General features: G+C 51.2%; 1 protein-coding gene across 6 annotated transcripts in view; it reads left to right on the top strand.

The window, feature by feature from the left end:
• The window catches only part of TTC7A (tetratricopeptide repeat domain 7A), a 125686-nt gene that overhangs the window by 21206 nt on the left and 77403 nt on the right, over nucleotides 1–27077 (top strand). For 3 of the 6 annotated variants that reach the window (XM_033838582.2, XM_033838581.2, XM_073791382.1), the window contains exons 3-5: nucleotides 1523–1691; nucleotides 16243–16373; nucleotides 18879–18994. In XM_033838582.2, the coding sequence (XP_033694473.1) occupies nucleotides 1523–1691; nucleotides 16243–16373; nucleotides 18879–18994 (416 nt within the window). Of the gene's footprint in view, nucleotides 1–1522; nucleotides 1692–2584; nucleotides 2654–3245; nucleotides 3355–16242; nucleotides 16374–18878; nucleotides 18995–19991; nucleotides 20016–27077 lie in introns of those variants that run through there. The other 3 variants (XM_073791383.1, XM_073791384.1, XM_033838583.2) reach the window with 3 other exon arrangements.

The following is a 27077-nucleotide window of genomic DNA, read 5'->3' as shown; positions in this document are numbered from 1 at the left end:
CCAGAGCAGGGAGGAAATGTGCCTGTGGCTTGAGACCAGGGGAGCAGGGATGGCAGAGCGGTTGCTCAGCTTGAGGGACTGTGGGCCACGTGCCTCTGGGGGTGTGTGATCTGTGGCCCTGGCCCAGGGTGTAGGCAGCCTGTCTGGGGAGACTAGCAAGTCCCCTTGAAAAATTCAGCCTTTGAGAGTTAATCACTAGTCAACAGGTCAGGCACGCAGGGGCCCAGTGGGTCCACTTGGTAGAGACGTTGTAGGAGGTCAGCAGAAGGGAGCTGTCTGGTAGTCAGGGAGGCTTCTAGGAGGAGGTGGGCCTGAGCAAGTCTCCGAAGGATAGAGGAGGATCTGGATAGACCGAGGGGAAGGGAAGGCTCTTCTAGATGGGGGCTTGTGTGAGCAAAGGAAGAACGTGTATTTACAAAAACCAAAGACCAGTGAGGAAGGAGAATTTGGCTTTGCCGTGTTCCATTTCTCTTCGTTGGCTTCTGAGAGGGCAGTAGATGGCGAGGAGTGGTGGACGCCTCCCCTGGGGTCACAGGTTCCCCAGACTACTCTGCTCTCCCTGCAGGGAGTCAGGGGCAACACCTTCCTGTTGGTGACAGAGGCCGGGGTGCTGACCAACGCTGCATCTCCTGGGAGCTCTGTGGACAGAATTGATGCTGTGTGGCAGGGGTGGCGCCCAGAGCCTGGCCAAGAGGGTGGTGGGTCGGCTGAGCACAGACATGGAAGTGGAGTGGCCTCAGAAGGTGGGAGCTCTGGGCCCGCGTCCAAGGCCAGGACTCTCAGGCAGGGCTGACCACACGTCCTTGGGCTCTGAGGGAGGCCCTAAGAGGCCTTGTATGGGGTGGAGGTTTGGGCGTAAGCGGCACTTGGTCAAGTAGGGGAAAGAAAAGCGGTTTGAATGCAGGCACTTGATTCTGATAAGAAGAGGGCAGTGGCCTCGCGGGCCTTCACTCTCCTCCTGTCTTCTGTCCGTGCGGCTGCTGTGGGTGGCCGTCTCCCCGCAGGGGCTCTGCTGCTTTGAGTGCGGGCTTCAGCTGCCTCACCTGCAGGACTCTTTCCAAGGCCTTTCACCTAGTTATATATTTGTACATATATGCATATATAGAGGAGCCCCCCAGTTATATAAGCTTTAGGCCCCGCAAAACTTGGCTGGGCCCCTGACTGCCCACTGGTGGGCCAAAGCTTCTGGGAGCTTCAGGAGAGAGGAGTCAGGGCCAGTCTGCAAGCTGCCTGCAGTCTAGTTGGGGGCATAAGGTACACGCACATGAAGCAGTTAGGGACTCATAAGAATGTCACTAAGAGCCACAGCATAGGCCACGGACTGCAGGTGTGCGGATAGGGGAGCTGTCCACATGTGTCTGAGGGTCGGGAAGCCTTCCTGGAAGAGGAGGGGAGTTCTGAGCAGGATCGTAGGCAGACCCTCATGGCTCGGTGAGGAGAGCGTTCATTCTCAGGTCCCCGGTGGGGGTGGGGCCGGCGTCTCTGGGGCAGGACCCTGCTGATGTGGTCCTTGGCCTTTCAGCCGCAGTACATGTGTGAGGCCATGCTGATCCTGGGCAAGCTGCATTACGTGGAGGGCTCGTACCGAGATGCCATCAGCATGTACGCGCGGGCCGGGATTGATGACATGTCCATGGAGAATAAGCCCCTGTATCAGATGCGGCTGCTGGCGGAGGCCTTTGTCATCAAAGGTAGGTGTGAGCACCGGCCGGGTCTCCCCACCACTGTGCGCAGCTCGTTACACTCTGGCCCCCATGTGCCGGGAGCAGGTGGCAGCTGCGGGGCAGCAGTGCTGTGTTGAGGGTGGGCCTGCAGGGCAGCGTTTAAGGTACTTAACCCCCGGGAGTGCCCAGGCACTGACCAGCCGGGTGGATGCCAGGGTAACCAACCACATCAGCACATGCCGGCTGACGGATGTCAGGTCAGAAGACTCAGGATCCTGCCCTGGCTCTGTTGACAGATAGTCACCTGACTGTGTGCCCTTGGGCATACAGCTCTTCACCTTTCTTGGCCTCAGTGGCTTTACCTGAAAGACAGGGTCGAAAGACCTACCCTCACAGGGTTACCATGAACGAGAGGAATCAGTTGTGTAACCAGGGTGAGAAGGGCTTTAAAAGCGTGCCACCCGTTGTTAGAGTGGCACTAGTGACTGGCGTTGGCTACCGATCAGGTGCTCAACGGCACAGAGCAGCCTGGCTCTCCTCAGGCATTTGCTGGGCACCTGCAGTGAGCCGCCCAGGGAGGCAATGCTGGGTCCTGTGATGGGCAGGTCAGAGCCAGTTCCCAGGGCGAGTGATGCTGTGGTGGGGAGCCAGGCACACAGGGTCAGTGATGTAGGAATTTCATCATGTGCGCTGTGGATGCCCACCTGGGGAAAGAGTGCCCTTGAACTGACCCTGAAGGTGTTACATGGCAGTGAAAGCCCTCCCCAGACTTTGTGCTTCAGGCACCACCTTCCCTGGGTCCCTGAATCCTGGGATCACAGAGCCCGAGTGGTGGCTCTTGGTGGCAGTGAGGTCCCAGGAGCCCCTCTGTCCACACTGTTGCCAGGAATCTTGGATGTTTGATCATCTCTTTATTCCAGCACAAACCAACCCCCAGAGAAAAGTCTAGAAACACGTGTGACCCTGTGGGGATTTGGTGTCTGGCATTGGTAAAGTATTTATCACCTTCTTTTCTCTTAGAGATGGGGACATTCTCCCATCTTATATACAGGGAAACTGAGGCCCAGAGAGGGGATGTACCTTACCTGGAGTTACCCAGAGATTTGCGGTGCATCCAGGATTGGAACCTCCACTCTCTGACATTGGCCTTGCACTATGAGTGCCCACTCCCACGCCTCTGTGTCCTGGGAGATTGACTATGACATCTGTGCAGGGCACAGCCTCCTTTAACCATGGCCGATGGGGCTTCTTGAGAGCTGTTTGTCCACCTGTGGGTCCCTGGGTCCCTTTCCCCATTGAGAGACTGTTCACACAATCCCAGGAAATCTGCCGAGATCTTCCCCCAGACAGACCTGGTGCCAGCCTGTGGGAGGCAGGTGCCCATCTGGGACAGTCCAGTGTGTGGGGTCTTCTCCCTTTGCTCTCTCATCCCCTGCTCTGTGCCCCCAGTACAGGCTGGTCTTGGGGGTGATCTTCATTTGGCATTTGGGTGTTTCTGGCCTCTTGGAAACCACTTAACGCCATGGACTCCCGAACCTAACACCCTTTCTTAGGGCTCCTTTCCGGCACTTTTTCCTGTAGACCTGGCTCGGTACCTACTGCTCCCTGTCTCCTGCTCTCTACTCTTTCCAGCACGCCTCCAGCTTCTTGGGGGAACACAGGCCCGGTGGTCACAGGTGCTGCAGGGGAGGTAAGGAGCTGGGTGTCCCTGGCGTGGGCTGCTCGTTCATGGGCTGTACTGACTCCCCGCCCCCGACTGACTGCACTAGGCTTCCCCCTTGCTTGCCTCCTCTCTGCCCGTCCTCCCTGTCCTGTCGCAATGCCTGCGCCCTGCTGCTCAGCATGCTGAGGTTCTTCTGACCCTGCGTGTGCTTGAGACTGTGCACGTGGCCTCCAGGGTGTGCATGGTGGTGATTTTCCTGGGTTCGGCGGGACCTGGTGTGGCTCCCAGTGCAGAGAGTAGGGGATGGGGATGGCTGGTCACTGGTCCTGACTACACTTATGAGCATGGGGCTTGTCTTAGTCTGCTAGGTTGCCATAACAAAATATCATAGAGTGGGTGGCTTAAACAATAGGAATTTATTTCTCACAGTTCTAGAGGCTGGGAAACCCAAGATCCATGTACCAGCAGTGTTGGTGTCTGGTGAGGCCTCTCTCCTTGGGTTGCAGATGGCCACCTTCTTGCTATGTCCTCACGTGACCTTTCCTCCATGGGTGCTCATGGAGAGATCCCTCTCTCTTTGCCTTCTCATAAAGCCACTAATCCCATCGTGAAGTCCCCACCCTCATGACCTCATCTAACCCTAATTACCTTCCAAAGGCACCACCTCCAAATACCATCACATTTCGGGTTAAAGCTACAACATATGAACTTGAGGGGACACAAACATTCAGGCCATCATAAGAACGGTGGCAGCAGTATGCCACAGAGTTCACAGAATAATAATATATATTTATTAAACACTCCATGCCAGGGGTGCCCTCATTCAATCCACACAGCAACCCCCTCCCTGAGCAGGTGTTCTCTTCAGTCCCATGTTACAGCCCAGGAGTTAGGAGGAGAGAGGTGAAGGGCCTCTTGTGGATGTCACTGGCATTGGCAGAGCCAGGATTTGAACCCAGGCAGCCAGAGCTTGTAAACACCCCTTGATGGGGCTGCTCAGAATTCTAGACTGAAAGGAAGCATAGAAATGATCTAGGCCAATTCTCAGGTTACAGATGAGAAAACTGAGGCCGGTGCAAGTGACACGTCAGTTGGTTTGTGTGTGAACCAGAGTGCCTGCCACCAGGCTGCCTCTTTTCAGGCTGTCAGATGCCAGGCGGCCTCCTGCGGGAGCCTGATGTGCCTTCTCCACAGGACTCGGCCTGGCTAGGCCATTACATGTCAGCTCATTTATCATCTTGCATCGTATTCCGCTCCATGGTTCCACTTGGTATCTTCCAGTGGGGCAGGGAGTTGAGTTCTCAGGCACACCTGGTTGGCGGGAGGAGGGCGGGGCAGTGTGTCATGGTGGGAGGGGCCTGAGCAGCCAGGCCTGGAGGCTCAGTGGGGGCGTGTGTATGGGTGTCTCAAGAGCGGGCTCTGGGTCTCTTCACCCACAAAAGACATACTCAGTGCACCTGCTTTCCCCTTCAGAGCAGAGGGACTAGGCAGGGTGTCCTCTGGCAGGTCACTCACAAGGACTTGGCCTTGCTCTGAAGTCGAGGGGACATGGATTAGACCAGAAGATGCTTTCTGATTCCCAGGGAGGGCTTCAGACACTGTCCCAGGAGCCTGAGAGAAGGGGGCAGTTGAAGCAGTTGTGGGTTTCTCTTGCTTGAAGTGCAGAAACATTACGTGCACATATGTATATATTGCTTGGTGGGGAGGTGGGTGATATATGACCCTCCAACTTCTCCAAGGGGAAAAAGGTTATTGTTCATGTCAAGTTTGTTTAGAAACAGTATGAACACCACAGATTTTTCACTAAGATAGAAAAATAAAATAGCTTCACTTCCCTGTCTGAGCAAACTGTCCCCCAACTTCACAACTGGGCTCAGACTGACCTGGTCCTGCCAGGAGTGGAGGCCTGGATTTTTAGGGCCTCATTTTGGCCTCCGGGAGGTGGGCTGGGCCCTGTTGGGGCCTCTGGCTTTGGAGGAAGAACTCCCTCTCCCTAGGTCCTGCCTCTAGCTCCTCCTGGCTGCCAGGTTAATGGGTCTGGCCTGTACTGTGGCCGGCTGCGCCCAAGTCACCTGCCGGCCCTGGCAGGGCTGAGGGCCCTTCCCCTGCCTAGCACAATCCCCCATTTGGTCCCTTCTCCCCCAGTCTTCCAAGCTCCTCTGGTGTACCTGACTTCGATGGTGTACCCAGAAACCTGAGGTGTGGACCCTTCCCCTCTGGAACCTGAGCGTATGATTGTCGAGGGTGTGGGCGTGGTAAGGGTGTGGGATTATCACATGTGCGCCACCCAGGAGTCTAGAAATGTAGATTCTCAGGCCCCTCACCAGAAGTACTGAATCAGAATTTACGTTTTAACAGCATTCCCAGGTGACATGTATTCACCTTACAGTTTGAGAAACACGGCCCTGGAACTCTTGTTTAATAGATATTGATATTTGTGGGCTGGTGGGTTAACTTTCAATCGATCTCTGTAGAATGGGAGGGAGTTGTTATATGCCCACTGTATGGATGGAAGAACTGAGGCTTGTCCACGATCGTGCAGCCTGTGAATAGCAGAGCTTGGGCTGGTGGCCAGTGGTTGTCTCCGAAGCCTGAGTCCTGCCTATGACAGAGGACCCCTCCAGAGGGGTTACCTCCGAGATGCATTCGCACAGACAGAGGAGGGTATGGGACGTCCAGAAGCCCTGAGAAAGGAGAGGTAGGGTCCTGACACTTACTGCAGAGCCTGGGGGCTGGCCAGGATGGATGATGCCTTTGGGCACTGTCATTCTGCCCCTCAGGGTAGCCCAGAGGGGGCCCTAAGTGGGCCCTGGGGACATAGGGGACTCTAGCAAGGTTAGACCCACATCAGGGTTCTTTGGGGGGTCCTGGAGGAATCAGGCCTTTCCCGGGCCGCAGCCTTAGCTCCTGATGGGGTCCGGTTTTCCTGCCCCTTCCAGCACTACCTTCAGCAGGAGCAGAGAACTGCCAACTCCGATTGTCTGATTTGATTCTCAGCCGTCTCTATTTTTGTCCACAGGCAAAAAGGGCCTGTTCGCAAAGCTGTGTCATTCCCAACGGCTGCCGGGAGCGCAGCTTGCCCCTTCCTGTAGGCCTCACTGTGGGCCCCAGCACAGGCTAGTTACCCTGCAGTGTTCTACCAGACAGCCTAAAGCTCCAGCCTTCGTGGCCCAAGGTCTCGCCTCAAGACCAAATAGGCTGCATTTCAACTGGCATTGCTGCCGCCTTGTATCTGGAATTCCAGTTTCTTAGCTGAGAAGTGGCACAATCCTCACTCCCATGCCTGACCCCAGCTCAGCCAGTCCTGCATTTCCTCCCATGCCTGACCCCAGCTCAGCCAGTCCTGCATTTCCTCCCATACCTGACCCCAGCTCAGCCAGTCCTGCCTTTCACGACTTGTTCCTCTGACATCATGCTTCTAGGGATTGGTTTCTGTATAATCAGACTTACGGTTGTAATGACAAAAATGCAACCCCAGCTAGCTGGAAAAGCAACAACCAAAAGGGGGAGGGACTGAAAACGTATGGGCCTATGTAAGTAGTAAGTCGTTGGGGGCAGATAGCATCAAACATAGCTGGGTCCAGGGACTCCACGTGTTGTGGTCTTTCTCGACAGCTCCAGGTTTACGTGGTCCTGCAGCCTAAACTCACAACCTCAGGAGGAGAGAAAGCCTTGGGGAAGGTTCTCGTTGACCTGGTTTGGTCTCATGCCCACCCTGGAACCAGTTTCAGTAACCGGCATTTAGGTGGCTGGTTTGGTGCCCGGGGTGGGATTTCCCCACTTGAATCTTGTGGACTGAGTTGGAGGAATGGTTCCTCGAAGGAAAATCAGGGTGCTGTTACCAAAGTAGGTGAAAGGTATGGAGGACAGAACCCCAGAGCTCAGGCAGAATTGACTCTCCTCGGGTTACACCGGTAGTGACCAGGTGAGGATTTGAACCTGGCTCTCTCTGATTCTGGCTTTGGGGCTCGTCCCTGATGCCCAGGGAGTACTTGTTTGACTGACACACTCTGTTCCAGAGAGGGAAGTGAGTGAGACCCAGCTAGCTGTGGGGCCTTCCCATGTGAGCTGGGAGGTGAGGCTGAACTTCAGGAGGAGTCAGCTGCTGATGAGTGGAAGAGGTGCCTTCCAGGTAAAGGAAAATCCAGAGGGAGGCCCCTGGGAGATGGAGGTGGCTTGTTTGGAGCGGGGTGTTGTCTTACCTTTTTGGAGCTAAGAGAGGTTGTGCATGGGAGGACTGGGAAATGAGGGGGCACTGAGAGCCCAGCAGGAAGGCTCAGGGTCTCCCTTTTGCTGGTGTTCCAGAACTTTGGCCTTAGGTAGCCATACCATGAAGTGTGGCCCAGCCTGTTTCCCGTAAAGTCAGCTCACCTGTTGCTCAGCATGCTGTCTGGGTCCATCTGGAGCAGAGCGCTCTGGGCCCTAGACGAGGCAAAGCCGTTGTAGATCCAGGTGACAAACTGTCCTCTATTCTGTTGGTTTGAGTCCTAAGGGGTAGCCCCAGCTTTGACGGACGTGCAGGATGCTTCAGGGACTGTTCTTTCGACATCTCAAGCCTTACCCAGTTCAGCCCCCAAAAGCACCAGTGTCATTGTCCGCCTCTCAGAGGGCCGTTCTGTGGCGAACGGCTTCCTTCTCTCCTCCGGCCTGTGTTGCTTTCCTTTTTCTGGTGCTCGCTCAATGTGGTAATGATGTGGGGAATGACCCCCCATCTCTCCAGCCATGAGTCCTGCCCTGAGCCCTAAAGACCGAGTCGTTGCTGCCTAATTTGGGGCTTGTTGTGTCTGTGGGCCCCTTGAAAACCAGTGCTGCCCTGTGTTTCAGCCTAGCAAACCCCTTTGCCGCTTGTTCACGGCCCAGCACCAGCGAGGCCACTCTGGGCAGGCTTGCCTGCTGGCTCACCGATAGAAGACCTGCCTGGCTATGAAGGAAAATGCCCCCGGTTCACCCAAAATACTGCAGTGAGATGCTCAGTTGTGAAGGTGCTGTGAAAAGTAAAAATGTAAAAAACGTTAGGCAGCTGTGAGAATTATGATCTGCAAATTCTCTTCTCCTCACCCCTCAAGGTTTTTTTTTCTTTTTTTCTGTTCTTTCAGCCTCTGAAACCCCCAGCTCCTCTGCTCTCACCTGGGATTTTATGGCTTTAGTAAAACTTTCAAAAATAAAAGAACACCAGGCTGCTCCTGGGGCAGGACATGGTGGGATATTGGTTTGGGGGTTTTTTTAGTCCTGGTATGGCAGGAATTAACTGTTTATTTTGGCTTCCTTCTCAGAGGGGCGTGGGCCGTCTGCCTTGTGGGGAAGCAGGTCAGCACTTTTGGTGCTGCTGCCCTGGCCACAGACTGTGGTCCACGGAGTGAGAGGCTGGCCTCCAGGTGGAGAGGAGTGAGCAGATGAGGGTGTCTTGGAAGGAGGCTGGGTGTGTTCATTGTGTGCTTACCAAGCCTTCATTGAGGTTCTGCCTGGACTGCGAGATACGAAACAGGGCAGGAGGGTAAGTGGACTCATGGAGGGAGACCACGGGGAGTTGGAGTGGTCTCCCCACATCTTCTCCTGGCAGGCTTTTCCTCCATCGTTGGAGAACACCCCAGGGAGTAGTTGGTGGAGGTGTGGAGTATGGACAGGGTTTTGGGGGGTGTATTTGAGAAACCAGCACCAACACTAGGGCCCATTCCTGCCAGGTTAGACAGCTATAATTCAGCCATTGGATACACATGGGAAAGGCAGGCCCCCGTGCGCTGGCCAGAAGCCTGAGATGTGGGAACCTCTGGTGGGTTACCGAGGGTAAGGAAAGACGCATGGAGTCTGGGCCGAGAGAACGGACGGTGTTGAAGCCAGAAGACCTGGATCTAGTTGGCACTTTGAGCTGAGGGGTGTTGGAAGGAGTATCTTCTCCCTGAATTAGATTTCTCATTTGTCATTCTAGGGAAAGGCTAAACCCCTACATGAGAGGTCATTTTGAGCATCACTTGAAACGTTTTCTGAGAGCGTACTTTCTGTTCTCTATAAGACCCATCTAATTTAATTTTCACAGCTACCCTATGAGGTGGGCATTGTGAGTGATCTTATTTTGTCTTTGGGGAAACTGAGACTAAGATCTCTCTAAACATTTTGAGGTATATCCTTCCAGTCTTTTTTCCTATAGGTTTTTATGTTTTAAACGAAAATAAGTTCATACAATCATATATTTTATACACTTGTTTTTTAAAGTTAATATTTTACGAAATAGTTTCTAGTATACATCTACGTCACTACATAAAATAGCTTTATAGCATTTCATTGTAAGAATCTATTGTAGTTTAGCAAACTTGTCTCCTGTTATTGAACCTGCAGGTTAAATCTCTTTTTTTTTTTTTTGCCATTATAAACAATACTGCACTGCATATCCTTGAAGCTCAACTTTTGCATTTTTTGCATACATTATTTTTTTAAGGATAAATTTCTAGAAGTAGAGTTACTGGATTGAAATGTGTACACTTTTCAGAAACTTTGATACAAGGAGTCAAATTGTTTGCTTTTTTTTTTTCAATTGGTAAAATGTAACATAAAATTTAGCATCTTGGGCTTCCCTGGTGGCGCAGTGGTTGAGGGTTCACCTGCCAACGCAGGGGACATGGGTTCGTGCCCCGGTCCAGGAAGATCCCACATGCCGCGGAGCGGCTGGGCCCATGAGCCATGGCCACTGAGCCTGCGCGTCTGGAGCCTATGCTCCGCAACGGGAGAGGCCACAACAGTGAGAGGCCCGCGTACCGCAAAAAAAAAAAAAAAAAAAAATTTAGCATCTTAACCATTAAGAATTTTTTAGCTGCATAACAAAATTATTATCCTAAAAATTTTTAAGTGTACAGTTCAGTAGTGTTAAGTACATTCATGTTGTTGTGCAGCCAATCCCCAGAACACTTTATCTTGCAAAATTGAAACTGCACCCAGTAAACAGTTTTCCATTCTCCTCCCCCAGCCCCTGGCAGTCACCATGCTGTCTTCTGTCTCTATGAGTTTGACTACTCTAGGTACCTCACAGAAGTGGAATCATACAGACTTTGTCTTTTGTGACTGGTTTATTCCACTCAGCATAATGTCCTTAAGGTTCATCCATGTTGTTGCATATGGCAGGATTTCCTTCTTTTTTAAGGCTGAATAATATTCCATTGTGTGTATATACTACAATTAAAAAAAAAATAATGGTTTCTTTTTTTTGCGTTGCATTGGGTCTTGGTTGCCGCGCGTGGGCTTTCTCTAGTTGTGGTGAGTGGGGGATACTCTTCGTTGTGGTAAGCAGGCTTCTCATTGTGGTGGCTTCTCTTGTTGTGGAGCACAGGCTGTAAGCACGCGGGCTCAGTAGTTGCAGTGCACAGGCTTAGTTGCTCCGCGGCGTGTGGGATCTTCCCGGACCAGGGAATTGAACCCATGTCTCTTGCATTGGCAGGCAGATTCTTAACCACTGTGCCACGAGGGAAGTCCTATCCTACATTTTCTTTATTCATCCATCAGTGGACACTTGGGTTGCTTCTACCTTTTTGCTGCTGTGAATAACGCTCTATGATCATGGGTGTAGTACACGTGTCTCTTCTAGGCCCTCTTTTCAATTCTTTTGCATATATACCCAGAAGTCGAGTTGTTGGATCATATGGTAATTCTGGTTTTAATCTTCTGAGGAATGGCCAGCCTGTCCTCCACAGCAGCTCTGCCATTTTATATGCCCACAGTTGCCCACTTTTGAGTGTGATTTATCAGGGTTCTCTTCCCAACCCAGCCTTGAGGCTTCCTCCCTGAAGGCTGAAGCAATGACTTGCATTTCTTCCTCCCCCCCCGCCGTCCTCCACCCCCACAGGGCCTACGCCTCTCGGGTGCCCTGTGCTTTTGGACCAGCTGGGTAGGCAGGAGGGCGGGGGTCCACCCATCTGGAAAGTTCCATCACAGGGGAGGCATCGTGCTCTCCATCTCCGCATCCAGTGCCCAGGGCTCCAAGGGCGGGGCCTCTTGGAAGGGCTGCTGTTTGGGATGTGATGAGTCACTGAGACCGCTGAGGCCCGGACCAGCCTGGGTGTTGAGCTGTGCCAGGGTCAGTTTGCCTCCAAACCGAAAGTTCAAAGTTAATGAAAAAGCAAGCGCTCCTCTTGAAAGGGGACCTCCCCTGGCTCGCACGACTGGGTGTTTTCACATAAAGGCCCCTCTGCCAGTGGGAATCAGGAGGCAGTGCCCGTGCTTCCTGACAGCCTCTGGCTTCCTGCCCGCTCAACAGGGCTGGGATCCACTGGGATCCTTTGGGGGCGGGCTCAGAAGCAGCCCGTCTCCATCTTGGAGCTAGTGTTGTGGTCGGGCCACTTGTGCAGAAACACACAGGGCAGAGGATGAAGGAACCCGAGGGTTGGAATCCCCAGTAGATTTCCCGTCAGATGTTTGTGACAGGAAAATGGCCCGTCATATGACTCAAAGAGCAAATGTAAGGCAAAGAAGCCTCTTTTTTTTTTTTTTTTTTTTATAAATTTATTTACTTTTGGCTGCTACTCTCTGTTGCGGTACACAGGCTTCTCATTGCAGTGGCTTCTCTTGTTGCAGAGCACAGGCTCTAGGCGCACAGGCTTCAGTAGTTGTGGCACGTGAGCTTCAGTAATTGTGGCTCGTGGGCTCTAGAGCGCAGGCTCAGTAGTTACGGTGCACGGGCTTAGTTGCTCCGCGACATGTGGGATCTTCCCGGACAAGAGCTCAAACCCATGTCCCCTGCACTGGCAGGCGGACAAAGAAGCCTCTTTTTATGGGCAGAACTGGGGTGACTGGACTGTGACCCTCACTAGGAAGAGCTGTTGCCAGCTCCAGGAAGCTTTTTGGTCTGCTATATGTTAGAAATTTTTTCACAGACCACTACCTCAGTGACTGTAGCCCGTTTACTTTGATCTTCATTAGTCCTCTGGAATCATAATTGCTTCCTTTCAAAAAGGAATATATTTATTATTTTTAGATATATTTTTACACCGTACATAGATCTTAAATGTGTAATTTGATGAGTTTGTCAAGTATAGATACCCATGTAACCAACACCGCAATAAAGACAAAGAACATTTCCATCTCCCCAGAAAATTCCCTCAGGTCCTTTGCCAATTGATCCCCTCCCCAAACCCACCCCAGGCAATGACTGGTTGGTTTCTGTTAATATAGATTATAATTTTGCCCTTGTTTTGAACGTCATATAACTGAAATCATATGGCCTGTACTTTTTGATATGTAGCTTCTTCTGCACAATATAAGTTCTGAGAGATTCACCCGTGTTGTATGTATCAAGAGTGTGTCCTTTTCTTTATTTCTGAGTAGTATTCCATTGTATAAATACGCCACGGTTTATGAATTCCACAAGAACCATTTTTTAGATGGAAAGGGAGAAACGCCACCGGCCTCTACACTCGGCATGAGTGAATGTGTGTGTTCGTCTGTGTGTCCATCCACTCACTAAGCCCCAGGCCTTGCTCTCGCTGGGTGCAAAGATCAACCAGAAATGGGCAGAGAGGATGGTCACCATGTAGGGGAAAGGCATACGCAGAGGAGGCGCAGCTAAAACGTGCTGCTGGCTCTGAAGGCGGGAGACTTAAGAAGCCTTCAGAGAAAAGGTGGTGTGCTGTGAGCTTTCAAGGAGGATGGGGTTTAGAATTCTCAGAGAAGCCTGGTGGAGAGGCCCCTGCTGGGAGCAGAAGGAACAAATGGAGCACGGGGAATGTGGCGGCCCCACAGACTGCTGAATTCACCGCTTTGCCATGGCCAGCCCACTGGAGGCTTGGGACTGGCAGCCTGAACCTGGTCCGTCCCAGTTCTGGGCCCAGAGGTGGGGCAGGAGGGAACCCAGACAGCAGCACATCTCGGCGGGGGTGGGGGGGGTGGGGGAAGCACAAGGATGTGTTAAAACAGACCCTCTCTGTGTCTTTTGGAGTTGGCTCTGCCCTCCTGCCATTTCCACTTGGCTTCCAGGCCAGGCCCTGAACAGTTTCTATGTCCCACTGTCCTGTAGGGTACACGGGGGCCGTGGGTCTGGAGAGGAGTGACTGGGCCAGTGCCGGCAGTGAGCCGAGGGGACCAGCCTTCTCCTGCCTTCTTGCCACGTCTTCTCCAGTGTGCCCTCTGTTCCTCCTCCCCCTTAGTCCTTTCCGGGTCGTGAGTCATTTGGCAGGAGGCCCGTTGACACTTGGTGACCCGCGTAACTGAGTCTTTGTGTTGAGCAAGGGCCTTCGCGGTCTGTGTCCACCTTTCCCCAGGCCGAGGCATCCCGACCTTCGGACCCATTCACACCCCAGTCTGGCAGAGGGCAAGGTCACTGAAACCATATGAGTTGGGAATCTAGCCAAGGACAGCAGTATCTTTACCTTGTGTTTGTAGAGTACTTTGTACTTTGTCAGACACCACCAGGCTTGTCGTTTCTTCAGCCAGCCAGTGCTTGCTGAGCGCCTACTGTGTGGCAGGTTATAGAAAGGTGAACGTGTTAAGGTTGGTGCCTTTAAGGAGCCTATAGTCTGGCCAAGCAAACACGTGAACAAATAAGTATAACAAAATGGTGGGGCAGGAATACGTAAAGTGTAGATCAGGGCCCAAGGAGAGAATGGTTGGTTATACCAGGGTGTACTGGGGGGGCTCCCTAGAGGAGGGGGCACTCAGTGGCAGAAGGTGAGCTGTAATTTTGGGTGGCCTCTGGGGGGTGGGGTGGAGGGTGCATTCCAGGCAAGAGGCGCAACCCGAGCACAGTGGGAGCAGGAGGCTGGGCGTGGATGCAGCAGGTATGGTGTCATAGTCAGCTCAGGCTGCCAGAACAAAGCACCACAGATTGGGTGGCTTATACCCAACAGAGACTTATTTCTCACAGTCCTGGAGGCTGGGAGTCTGAGATCAAGGCACCAGCACGGTCAGGTTCTGGTGAGAGCCCTCTTCCAGGTTGCAGGCTGCCAACTTCTTGCTGTGTACTCCCATGATGGAAGGGGCTCTCTGGGGTCTCTTTTATAAGGACACTAATCCCTATCATGAGGGCTCCACCCTCAGGACATAATCACCTGCCCAAGGCCCCGCCTCCTAATACCATCACCTTGGGCATTAGGTTTTCAACATATGACTTTCAAGGGGACACAAACATTTGATGTGTAACATGATGAGAGACAAGGCTGGGGAGGTGACAGGGATGGATCTTGGAGGGCATGGTATGGAATGTCAGGAGTTTGGACCTCACCCTGCAGCAGTGGGGACCCCAGTGGAGGGTTTTAAGCAGTGGAGTTTTAGAAGGATCACCCTGGGATCCTTGAGCAGGATGGATGAGAGTGAGACTGGAGGCAGGGAGGCCAGCTAGGAGGCCAAGGTGGTCATCCACTCAAGAGATAAAGCCTAAAATAAGGAGAGAAGAGAAGGGAAGGGGAGGGGGGGCTTGAAATGTTAAGGGCTTGGTCATCAGTTGGATATTGGGGCCAGAGGGCAGGAGAGAGTTGAGGATTCTCTTCTTGGACCTTCCTTCAGTCACTTCACCTTGAGCACCTACTACATATAAAGTACCATGTGGGCACAAAGGTGAGAAGGATCTGGGTTCTGCCCACCGAGAACCGCAGTCTAGGACAGTGCTCTCTAGTCAGGACTGTGAGTTGCACGTGACAGCAACACAATTTAAGTGGACTTTGACTCCACCCCTCCCTGAGAAAATGGGGGAAGGGGGTTATTGGTGCATGTGCTGGAAAGTTTCAGGGGGTAGTGCTTCAGGCAAGTGTTCAAACAGTGTCTTTAGGAATCTGCCCTTTTCCATCAAGTCTCATCTCTGTTCTGTGTAGACTTCGTTTGTTTTTTTTTCATGACTGAGTTTATTCAATCTTTTTCCTGTCTCAAAAAAAAAAAAGCAAAAGACCAAAAACCCAGACATAAATATAGTTGTTTCCCTTTACAGCTTTCCCTTCTTAGTTTCTTATAGTTTCGGGGTTTGTTTTTTTTTTTGCTTTAGAGCTATGCTTTTATATTTAAAATTTTGGTAAAAAACACAAAACATAAAATACACCACCTTAACCATTTTCAAGTGTACAATCATGTTAATGACATTCACGTTATGTAGCTTCATTTTAAGGCAGCCTTTCCCTAACATTTCCAGGCTGGCCTCTCAGCAGCTTAACAAGCCCAGTGGAAGGGGTAAGAATTCTGGGATTGGGTCTTCTCGGCACAAACCAGGCCACGTGCACACCCTTAGCCAATCACTGTGGCCCTGATGATGAGTTAGCCTGGATCACGTGCCTGCCTTTGAGGTGGGGCAGGGTCTTCGCCCTGTGAGCCCCAGTGCTGAGCAAGGCTGCACAAATGGGTGCTCAAAGGGAAAGAGAGGTGCTGCTGTGGAAAGAATGGGAAATGGATGCCAGGGACGCAAAAACAGCAAATTCCACTGCAGGCGCATAGGACCCGAGCGCCTGACTTAGGTGAGGTAGAAGCTGGTTCCACGGGAGGGGTGCATATAAATGCTGTGTAATCAAGTCATCTAGCACGTGCTAGGGACTGTGGCGGTCCAAACAGGCTCATTTTGCCCCCATTGAACTACTGGGGGAGAGAAGAGCTAGATGGAAATAACCACTCCATGATGTAAACATGGTGAGTGCCTGGGGAGGGGTCTCTTCTAGCAGCTGGGAGGAGGGGTCAGGAGTGCTTCCAGCAGGCAGGACTTGGGCATGGGGGTGCCACCAGTGTGGTTCCCCACGTGGGGCATGGGTGCCTGCTGTCTGTCCACCCCTTGATCCCAACCGCTGCTAATACCATCCTTGCTTTAGCCCCCTCCTTCCCCTCCCAGGACCTCTGCCTCCCACTGGCTGCTCCAGAGTCTCCTCGGATGAGCCCACCCTGGGCCCCTGGGAGGGGCCTGGAGTTGGGCCCCCCGTCCCCCACCGAGCAGGGCAGGTCCGAGGTGCTCCCCTCGTCCCGCAGGCCTCTCCCTGGAACGCCTCCCCAACTCCATCGCTTCCCGCCACCGCCTGACCGAGAGGGAGGAGGAAGTGATCACCTGTTTCGAGAGGGCCTCCTGGATCGCTCAGGTGTTCCTGCAGGAATTGGAGAAGGTGAGCTGGAAATAATAGCCCCATTGGTCATCACTGCCCTCTATTGAGCACCTGTATCTATGCAACCCCACCCCCACCCCACTAAAACTGTAGGTCCTGCTTGTACAAATTAGAAAAGAGGACCCTCCACCTGCCCTGAAGATGCTCTGCTTTATCCGTTGGAAAACTCATTGTAGTATCCTGATTCTGTAAGCATGAGACTCTCTACTGCCAGAAAAGAGTTTTAATAAACAGAAGAGTCCACGCCCCCTGCGAGCGGCTGGCAACCTCCTTGGTGAGCTCAGCTTGTACGACCAAAAATGTGACGGCCCTGTTGTGTTCGTTAACTTGTTTACCCCTCACAGCAGCTCTCTGAAGTAGGTATTACATTCATCCCTGTCTAATACATGAGGTTTAGGGAGATTAGGCCATTTGCCCGCTACTCTTCCCTTGGAAGGGTACAGTCAGGCCGGTCCATGTAGGCACTCTTCCCAGCTCTCAGGTGCTCTGGAAGCTCGCTACTGGACCCTTTAGCGGGGAGGACCATTCTTAAAGCCTTGCAGAGGCTGGCAGAGCTGGCCACAGGGGTCTGGAAATTCTCAGGCCTACTTATCTCCCTGCTTGTGCTTCGGGGGGCCTGAACGAACTCTCAACAGGACAGCAGTTCCAGGTGTTAGCAGCATACTGTGATGTTACCCCAGTTCTTCCCTTCTGGGGACTCCTGGTTAAATGGGGGGGTACAGGCAGCCATATTCAACAAAGATACTTGCAGTTACTGCGTCCCTTTTTTCACGTCAGGCGCTACTTTGAGTACTTGACTCAAAGTTGTTCTCTAATTTAACCTTCAAATAGTAACCAACTGCAACAGGTTACGATTGTTATTCCCATCGTGTAGGTGGGGAAACTCAGGTGTGGAGAGTTAAATAGCTTCCCGGAGCTCAGACAATTCGTAAGTGGCGTTGGCAGGGCTTGGACCCTGTATGACTTGTGACCTTGGGGTGGTGCTTAAGCCTTCTGTTTAGTAGATGTTTAGTAGATACTAGATGGCAGGCTTGTCAGAGGAGATTCAGGATTGGCATCCAGACAGAGGAGGTGGGCACGATCTGAGAGACTCAGCACTCAGGAGATATTTGAACCTCACCTGCTTTGGCAAATGTCAGAATGTCAACCCAGCCCCTGTTTGTGACGGACCTTTTTGGAGGCGTCCTCCTCATGCCAGGTCAGTTCCCGTGGAGCAGGATTCTCAGCCTCAGGACTTCTGACGTTTGGGGCCAGATGATTCTGCTGCCCTGTGTAGAATGTCCAGCAGCACTCCCAGCCTCTACCTGTGGGCTGCCAGCAGCCAACCCCCCTCCAACTGTGACAACCAAAAGTGTCTCCAGATAATGCCAAATGTCTCAGGGGCAAAATTGCCCCCCTGTTGAGAGTCGCCGTCCTAGAGGACCTCTGCTTGGCTGGACTTCAGTGGGAAAGAGGTGATTGGCGGCTCAGCAGAAACAGGACTCGAGTGTACTCCCTGGCAGAGGTCCACGTGGAGACTTGAGTTGACCTCTGCCAAGGTCACATGCAATGTTTCAGGAGCTCTTCGTGTTTGAATTACATATAGTTTGGAGGAAGCTTTCATGAAAAATTGAAAGTCACCCATTCAGTCAGAAGCCTGGGTTTTGGACTCTTAAAAGGGGATTGAGGTGATGAGCTGGAATGGTGTCCAGGGCTGGAATCAGCGCCTCAGGGGCACTGGGTGGACAAATGGGCCCCGATAGCTGGTTATCTCAGGTCAAGGGAGGGCAGGCCATAGAACCCTGTGCACTGCAAAGCTGGGTGTCCCTCCTAAGACCCAGCGCCAACCTCTGAGGAACTAAGAATCTCTCTAAAACCTATTTCAGTTTCTGAAAGAGGTGGATGGCTCATTGATTTTTTTTTTTTCCCCTCATATCAGAGAGGGAGGTGGCATAGTGAAGGCAGGCCCATCTCGGTGGGGCTGGGTGACCCTCTCAGAGCTGTGGCTTAAGCGACAGCTCAGTTAATAACAGTTGTTCCTCAGCTTTCCCACGAACCAGGGGTCAGCTGTTGGGCTGTTCTGAGGTTACATGTTTATGTGACAGGGACAGTGCAATGTCTGGCGTCTGGTAGGCGCTCGAGTATTGAAAGAATGCACCAATAAGTAGTAGAAAGAGCCTGGAATGTGTAGCTGGCCAGACTAGTGTTTGAGGTCCAGGCCCAGGCCAGCTTTGTCTCCTCGGGCACGTTCTGAGCCTCAATTTCCTCATCTATAAGGTGCAGAGAAAACCAGCCTTGTAGGGCTGCTACGGGCATGCAGCATTTGCACAGGGAGAGTGCTTTAGACCTATTTTGAATTAAAGCAAGTTAGGTTGAGTTTGGTCTGAGTATTGCCCTACGTGCCCCTAAGGTGGCTGGGGGCTTGGGTGACGATGGGGCCGTCACCTCTGCCTGGGCTGACGCTGGCCCTGGCCTCTCGGCCTCGGAACTTAGAGACAGCGGCTCTCTCTGTGTTCCCCTTCCCAGATCACAAGTAACACCACATCCCGGCACCTGAAAGGATCTCACCCGGTCGACTACGAACTCACCTACTTCCTGGAAGCTGCACTCCAGAGCGCTTACGTGACAAACCTGAAGAAGGGGTAGGTCGCTGGCCGCTGAGCAGGACCCGGACATTTCTTTCAGGACTGGGAGCTGCTGACATTGGTCAGGCCTCCCTCTCCTCTGGGCTGTGTGCGTGCGGGCCCCCTGGAGAGACGATGGGGGCTGGCTTGTTCCCGACTTGTCAGGCTGAGCTTGCCCAGGCCGTGGTGGGGAGGGCCGAGCTTCAGGAAGCTGCTGAGGCAATAAAGCCTGCGCATGTTGGGGGTGGTCATCTTTAGAAGGGGGAGTCCTGGGAGCGCGATGATGGTGTGGGAAGAGTGAAGGACAGTGAGCTGGGCGGTCTGGAGGTGGTCACTGTCGCCTGAAGTGTCAGCTAAAGTCATTTTGCTTCTCTGAGCCTCATTCTCCCCAAAATTTAATGGAAAAGGTGATTCCTGATAATTCCAACTTTCAAGGGGCTGTGAGATCCGAGGAGAAGTGTGGTGAAAGTAAAGGCCTAGCATCATTTTGGGGGTGTGACTGCCCTGCTGGTGAGGTGGCAGGAAGCTCGTTTTCCTGTGCGTTGACTGGAGGGTCCTGGGACCCAAGAACATGGTGCCCAGAACCCCTTTCTTAGTCTTTTGCTCCTTGGGGTTAAGCAAGGCACCCTCCCTCTGTGAAGAGTCTGGTGGATGCTTCCACCTGGGTGGGAGGGGCTGGTAGTGTTTCGTGGGTGTGTTGTGTGGTGGTGGAGATGGAGGGAGAAGCAACAGGACCAGGAGGGCGTGTTGCTGGCCACCGTGGCTCTCCGGCGGTTCTGCAGGGCTGAATGCCTCAACCAGGCTGGAGACTAGTAGCTGGGGGCCTGGGTTTCCTGTGCCTCATCAGCTCCCTCCTCAGCATCATTACTACCCTCTGCAGACACCGTGGGCTGGGGCCTTGAGGACATCCGGGCAAGCGGAGGGACTCACGTGTGCCGAGTGCAGCCAGTCACCGTGGAGGCTGGGCACACGTCTCGCCCCTCTCGAGCCTCCCAGGTGGAGGTGGGCCAGCCACACAGGTGTTCCCTCCTCCCCACAGGTGAGGAAACGGAGGGTCAGGATCACAGATCTTTCTTTGCTTTGACTGGCTAGAGTCCTTTGAAGCCCCTGTTTTGTTTTTGGTATGATTTATTTTGTTAAATTTCACTTTATTCATCCTTTTCATTTAACATTTTTTGGAATAGATGATTCTTGCACAGGATACCAAATTAAAAAGGTACAGAAGACTAGACAATAAAACGTTTCCCTTCCATCTCCATCCCCTGCCTCCTGGCTCCTCTGTAGGCAGTGTTCCTAGGCTCCTGTATCATTCCATGATAGCAGCATACACAAGCGATTATACGCACATATTATTTTCTTCCTTTTTTAAATGCATATTCTCCCCTTTGCCTTTTTTCATTGAAAATATATCTCTTGGAGGTGGTTCCACATCAGAGCTGCCTTTTCTTTGCACTGCTGCATGGTGTTTATAGTATCATACAGTACAGATCTCCTACAGTTTGTTTACTCCGTTCCCAACCGAGGAACAGATAGGTCACTTCCAGACTTGGGCTCTTTTCAGCATATGCTAGAGTCCAGAACAGAACCGTACCTATGCATTGTTTCAGTGGGGATCTGTCTGTAGGGTGGATTCCGAGACAGGAAAGTTCTGGGTCAAAAGGTGGAACGCTGGTCATTTGGGTAGAGGTTGCCAACTTGGACCTCATAGAGGTTGTTTCAGTTTCTGTGCCGCCAAGATGTGGGAGAGAGGCTGCTTCGTGAGCCCTCACAACATAGTGCGAGCTTTTTTTTTCTTTTAAGTTTTTATTGAAATATAGCTGATCTACAGTGTTGTGTTAGTTTCAGGTATACAGCAAAGTGATTCAGTCATGCATGTATGTGTGTGTGTGTGTGTGTGTGTGTGTGTGTGTGTGTGTGTATATATATATATATGTCCTTTTTTAGATTCTTTTCCATTATAGGTTATTACGAGATACTGAGTGTAGTTCCCTGTGTTATACAGTAGGTCCTTGTTGTTTAGCTATTTTATATATAGTAGCGTGTATCTGCTAATTCCAAACTCCTGGTGTATCCCTGCCCCACCTTCCCGCTTTGGGAACCATAAGTTTGTTTTCTACGTCTGTGAGTCTATTTCTGTTTTATAAATAATTCCTTTGTATCATTTTTTTAGATTGCACATATAAATGATATCATATGATATTTGTCTTTGACTTACTTCACTTAGTATGATAATCTCTAGGTCCATCCATGTTGCTGCAAATGGCATTATTCACTCTTTTTTATGGCTGAATAGTATTCCATTGTGTATATGTGCCACATCTTCTTTATCCATTCATCTGTCGTTGGACATTTAGGTTGTTTCCACATCTTGGCTATTGTAAATAGCGCTGCAGTGATATTGGGGTGCATGTATCTGTCTGAATTATAGTTTTCTCCAGACACATGCCCAGGAGTGGAATCACTGGATCATATGGTAACTCTATTTTCAGTTTTTTAAAGAACTTTCATACTGTTCTCCATAGTGGCTGTACCAGTTTACATTCCTTCCAATAGTGTAGGAGGATTAGTGCAAGCTTTTTGATGCTTTTTTGACGTTATTAGGCGTGACTGGTGAAATATGCTATCTCAGCATCATTATTGTTGGCGAGGGAGATGATATTTATCTGTTCACTTTTCCATTGTTAGTACTTGGAAGGTAATTACTTCTTTTGTTTTTAAAATAATTTCTGTTGAAGTATATTTGATTTATAATGTTGGCAGTTTCAGGTGTACAGGAAAGTGATGCAGTTATATATATGTATACGTACATATATATATACGTATATATGTATATGTACATACATATATATATCCTTTTTCAGATTCTTTTCCGTTATAGGTTATTATAAGTGATTGGGTATGTAGGTCCCTGTGCTATACAGTAGGTCCTTATTGGTTCAGCTTTTTTTTTTTAATTTGCACTCTTCTTAGGAGTGAGGTTCATTAGATTTTTATGTTTTAATTGTTTGCACCTTTAAACATGCATAATTTATGTTTTAAAATCTTAATTGAAGTATAGTTGATTTACAATGTTTTAGTTTCAGGTGTACAGCAGAGTGATTCATATATATATATATATATATATATATATGTATATTCTTTTTCAGATTCTTTTCCCCTTATAGGTTAATACAAAATATTGAGTAGAGTTCCCTGTGCTATACAGTAGGTCCTTGTTGGTTATCTATTTTATATATAGTAGTGTGTATATTTTAGTCCCAAACTCCTAATTTATCCCTCCTTCCCCAAAATGCATAATTCATTGATCCCTCCCTCCCTCCTAGTTTGTGTAAGTAATATAATTATAATGTTTATGGTGGAAAACTTGGAAAATACATACAAATATAAAACGGGCAAATTTAAAAATCACATATTCAATCTTTAGATCAGGGACTGGCAGGTTATGACCTTCTGGCCAGCCACCTGCTTGTGTGGAGTTTTTTGGAGCACAGCTTGCCTGTTGGTTTAGGGATCTTCTACATCTGTGGCTGCTTTAGAGCAACAACTGCAGAGTTATATGACTCCAAGCCTAAAATGTTTACTGTCTGGCTCTTTACAGAAAAAAATTTGCTGGCCCCGTATTCTAGGTAATCACTGTTAACATTTTTTTAAATAAATTTATTTATTTTTTTTTTATTTTTGGCTGCATTGGGTCTTTTTTGCTGCACGCAGGCTTTCTCTAGTTGCGCTGAGCGGGGGGCTGCTCTTCGTTGTGGTGCACAGGCTTCTGATAGGAGTGGCTTCTCTTGTTGCTGAGCACAGGCTCTAGGCGCGCGGGCTTCAGTAGTTGTGGCACGCGGGCTCCGTATTTGTGGCTCACGGGCTCTAGAGTGCAGGCTCAGTAGTTGTGGCGCACGGGCTTAGTTGCTCCGTGGCATGTGGGATCCTCCCAGACCAGGGCTCGAACCCGTGTCTCCTGCGTTGGCAGGCGGATTCTTAATCACTGTGCCACCAGGGAAGCCCCCCACTATTAACATTTTGATGTATGTCTTTTCACATTTTTTTTAAATTAATTAATTTATTTATTTTTGGCTGTGTTGGGTTTTCATTGCTGTGCATGGGCTTTCTCTAGTTACGGTGAGCAGGTGCTACTCTTCGTTGCAGTGTGCGGGCTTCTCATTAACGTGGCTTCTCTTGTTGTGGAGCACGGGCTCTAGCGCACAGGCTTCAGTAGTTGTGGCACATGGGCTCAGTAGTTGTGGCTCGCGGGCTCTAGAGTGCAGGCTCAGTAGTTTTGGCGCACGGGCTTAGTTGCTCCGCAGCATGTGGGATCTTCCCGGCCAGGGCTCTAACCCGTGTCCCCAGCATTGGCAGGCGGATTCTTAACCACTGTGCCACCAGGGAAGCCCTCACATCTTTCTATGTACAGATATGCAGGTATATTTTTTTCTTTTCTTTTTTAAACAACAACAAAATAGTATCTTACAGCACTGCTGCTTTGTAGCCTGCTTTTTCCACTCAGGGCTTGGTTGGGAGCCTCTTTTGTGTTCCTGCTAATCTCTCTTCTGCATGAAGTTGCTCCCTGTGGTATCAGGGGAAGGTGCCAAGCCCACGCCTGCAGCTGGGCTTAGGGCTTGGTGGGCTGTGTGGCTGGGACAGTCATCCTTGAGCTGGGCCCCGAGGGAGGGGAGATTCCCAGAGACAGGAGGAGTCTGGGTGGGGCAGAAGAGGTAGGATGAGGCTGAGGAGGATGGGGAACTTGTGAGGGTCCAAGGCCAAATACACTTGGGAAACAGTGGGTTAAAGACTTCTCAGACCCTTTAGAATAGGAATTCCAAGGAGCATGGTTGCAGATAGTAAATTTTCAGGAGGAAGCAAAGACATGTAAAGTTTTCAGTTTCGTTTGACACGGAGCCCTTGTTTGGTGTGGGTCTCTGGGGACCACTCTTTAGGAACCAGTGCTCTGGGACTCCAAGGGGAACAGCTGGACTGAAACGCAGTTTCTGGCCCAGGCAGCTTTTCCATCCAGCAGGCATCCCTGTCCCATCAGAGCTACATCCCATTCGGGGTGTTGGAAGCCCCCCGAGCTTCAGCCCTCAATGCCTGGAAGAGAAGGAAGTGGAGTCCTTGCCCAGAATGCAGAGCGGGCCATGGTGAGGCCACTCCCAGGAAGCAGCGGTGGCTGAGATGGCTGGGGTGTGGGCGTGGGCCTGGGGGGAGGCAGTCCTGCCCCAGCTGGACCCCGGCCTGGAGGAGGCCTGTGTGCCCCTTCTCTCTCACCACCCTGCCCTCGTGTTAGAGGAGGCGGGGTGCCGCACGAATCCTGTCCTCCAGATGGTAAGAGCAGGGAGAAGGTCCCGGCCGGGAAACAGGCTCTCTCCCTGCTCTCTCCTCGTACATGAACACCCACCAGAGCACCTGATTCGTCACAGCTGCTTAGAAAATCTAAGGCAGTATTATCATTTGTTTGTATTATTATTTTTTTGAGGCAGTCCACAGCTGGATGGGCCGCTGCCTCAAGCTTCAAGTTTACACTTAAAAAAAAATTTTCTCAAGTGCTAGGCCAGGGAGGCAGTGGTGTCCCGTTTGGGACATGAGGATCGGGAGGCCCAGAGAGCCAAGGTGGTTTACCTCCCAAGGGTGGGACTGGCCTGGGAGCCCTGGGTGCCTCCGACCAACCACCCTGTGGCCAGGGAGGTGGAGCTGGGGGGGAGTCACCGGGACGCACGTTGCCTCTGCTCTAGCTCCACCATGGCTTGTTTGTTCCTATTCAGTTACTGCATTTCAGTTTCAGTGAAACGGTGGCCTAGCAGGCTGGTTCCTGTTTTTACTTCCCAGGCAGCTGCCACCCAGCTGCTTCTCTTTAGCTGGAGACTGTTGTCACCCTGTTTTTGCAAATAAAGTTTTATTGGCACATAGCCACACCCATTCATTTACATACTATCTCACCCTCAGAGCTGAGAAGTTGGGATTGAGATCAGATGGCTAATCCTGAAATATTTAATCCCTGATCCTTTAAAGAAAAGAGTTTGCTGATGCCTGCTCTCTGTTTAAGAAGTTCTCCCTCCCAAGGCCTCTTGGTGGAAGAGGTGCTCTTCTTCCATATGGCAGTCCCATGGAGTAGATTTTGTGGGAAGGGGACAGTTCTAATTTTAGTGTTCTGTGTCCTTCATTCATCCATTTAACAAATAGTTGTTATACTAATACGTGCCACCTATTAAGAGCTGTGCTGGCATGTGTCTTTAGTCTTTCCAGGAGCCCTCTGAGGTAGGTGCTGTTGTTAGCACCCCCATCTTACAGATGGGAAAACTGAGGCACAGAGAACATAAGTGACTTGTCCTGGACAGAGCCAGGGTTGTGTGTGCCGGTACTGTCTGACACCATTAACCACCAGTCTACACTGCCCACGGCAGAAACCCAGCAATTAAGACCCTGCTGCCGCCCCCGAGGTGCTCACAGCCTAGCGTTTGTTCCCCCGAGTCTGCCTCTACTTGGTATGCGTGGTCCCAGCTTCTGGTTTGAAGAGTTGGTGGACGTCAGGGCAGGGCCGGGGAGTGGAGGCCACTGAGTGATCCTGAGCGAGTTCCTCCTCTACTCCCCACCCCCACCTCTAATGGGTGGTGTCTGTTTGTCCTGTATCCCAGGGTGTGAGGGTCCAAGAGGAGGGAGGGAACGAAAAGACCCTGGAGTACGGAATTCAGAGCCCTATTAACTCCCTCTCCGCTGAGGTCCCCCCACCTCCACCCCTCAGGGCTGCCTGCTCCCTTCCCCACACCAGCTTCTCTGCAGATATGATGAGGTCAAGGTGAGCGTCCAGGACAGTCAGGAGGGAAAGAGGGAGAGAGCCAGCAGTTATCAAGCACATGCTGTGTGCTAGGCTGGACCACACGCTCTGTGTACAACACTCTGTGAAGGAGGTCGTGTGACCCCAGCCCACTAGTGAGGGGCTGGGGCTCAGAGAAGGTTGAGTCACTTGCCCGACCTCACCCACTGGGATTCCAGCTTTAGATCTGAGTGGCCTGGAAACCCATGCCGTTTCCAGTTTTGGGGGTGTCAAAGGGCAGCCTGGGCACCTGTGGGGTGTGTGGAAGGACAGGGCCCCGGTGATGGGGCTGATCCTTGATGTGCTGACTTACGGCTCTCCTTCCTTCTCTGGGACCCTGAGTCACATTCTCAGAGGGTGGGCCTGCTTCCTGTCCTGTCTTTGTTCTGTGCACTCAGGGCATGCGTGTGTGTGCGTGTGTGCGTGTGTGTCAGTTGTGGGCAGAGGCATTAACCAACCGTCACCCCTCCAGGAAAGCCCAAGTAATTTTAGTTAGTTTTCTGTTGCTCTCACTTTGTTCCCCTGTCTTTGTCCTCTTCTTCCTGAAGCACAAATTTCAGTCCTTAAAGCTGATGCTGACTCCCTCCCCACCCCCGCCCTTTATTCCCAAATAAAGAGGAATGGAAACTGAATCATCATTTCTTTCCACGCAAACAGCCCAAATATTTGAAGCCTGAATGTGAGGAGCAGTTCCCAGGACACGTGGGAACAACTCAGCCCCTCTCTCAGTTTCCTGTGAACACATCCAGCCCAGTGGTGGCCCTGGAATGTGACATATATAAAGTAGCCCTGGGTGCCTGGGTGGGCTTTAAATAATTTCTTTACACCTTTCCTCTTGATAGTAGCTAATATTGTTGAATACTTATTGCATGTCAGGCAGAATGTTAATGCCTTTACGTGTAATCCTGGGAAGTTGGAACTAGTAATATCCCCATTTTCCTGAAGGAGAGGTTAAGTAACTTGCCCAAGGTCACAAGGCTAACAGGTGGTATTGCCAGCGAGCCTGGTGCCGAACTGCGTCTGCCCAACCCCACAGCCTGAGGCCATGCTCATTACATAGTCCCGGGCCCAGGATACCACCCACCCACAGTAGGTCTGCATCAGTGAGCTCCTGTAATTATGTATCATGGTCTTCAGGTCAAAGTTACATCTTCCTGGGTGAATCACTGGTTCCAGTGTTTTTCTTATACATTTGTCATTATTAGGAAGTTAAAAAAAAAAGTCAGCTTAGCCCAGGGTTTTCAGCCTCAGCACTGTTGATGTTTTGAGCCAGATCTCCTTCGTTGTGGGAGCCTGCCC

Source organism: Tursiops truncatus, chromosome 14 (genome assembly GCF_011762595.2).
Source record: "Tursiops truncatus isolate mTurTru1 chromosome 14, mTurTru1.mat.Y, whole genome shotgun sequence".
NCBI lineage: Eukaryota > Metazoa > Chordata > Mammalia > Artiodactyla > Delphinidae > Tursiops > Tursiops truncatus.
This window is presented reverse-complemented; position numbering and strand designations above follow the sequence as displayed.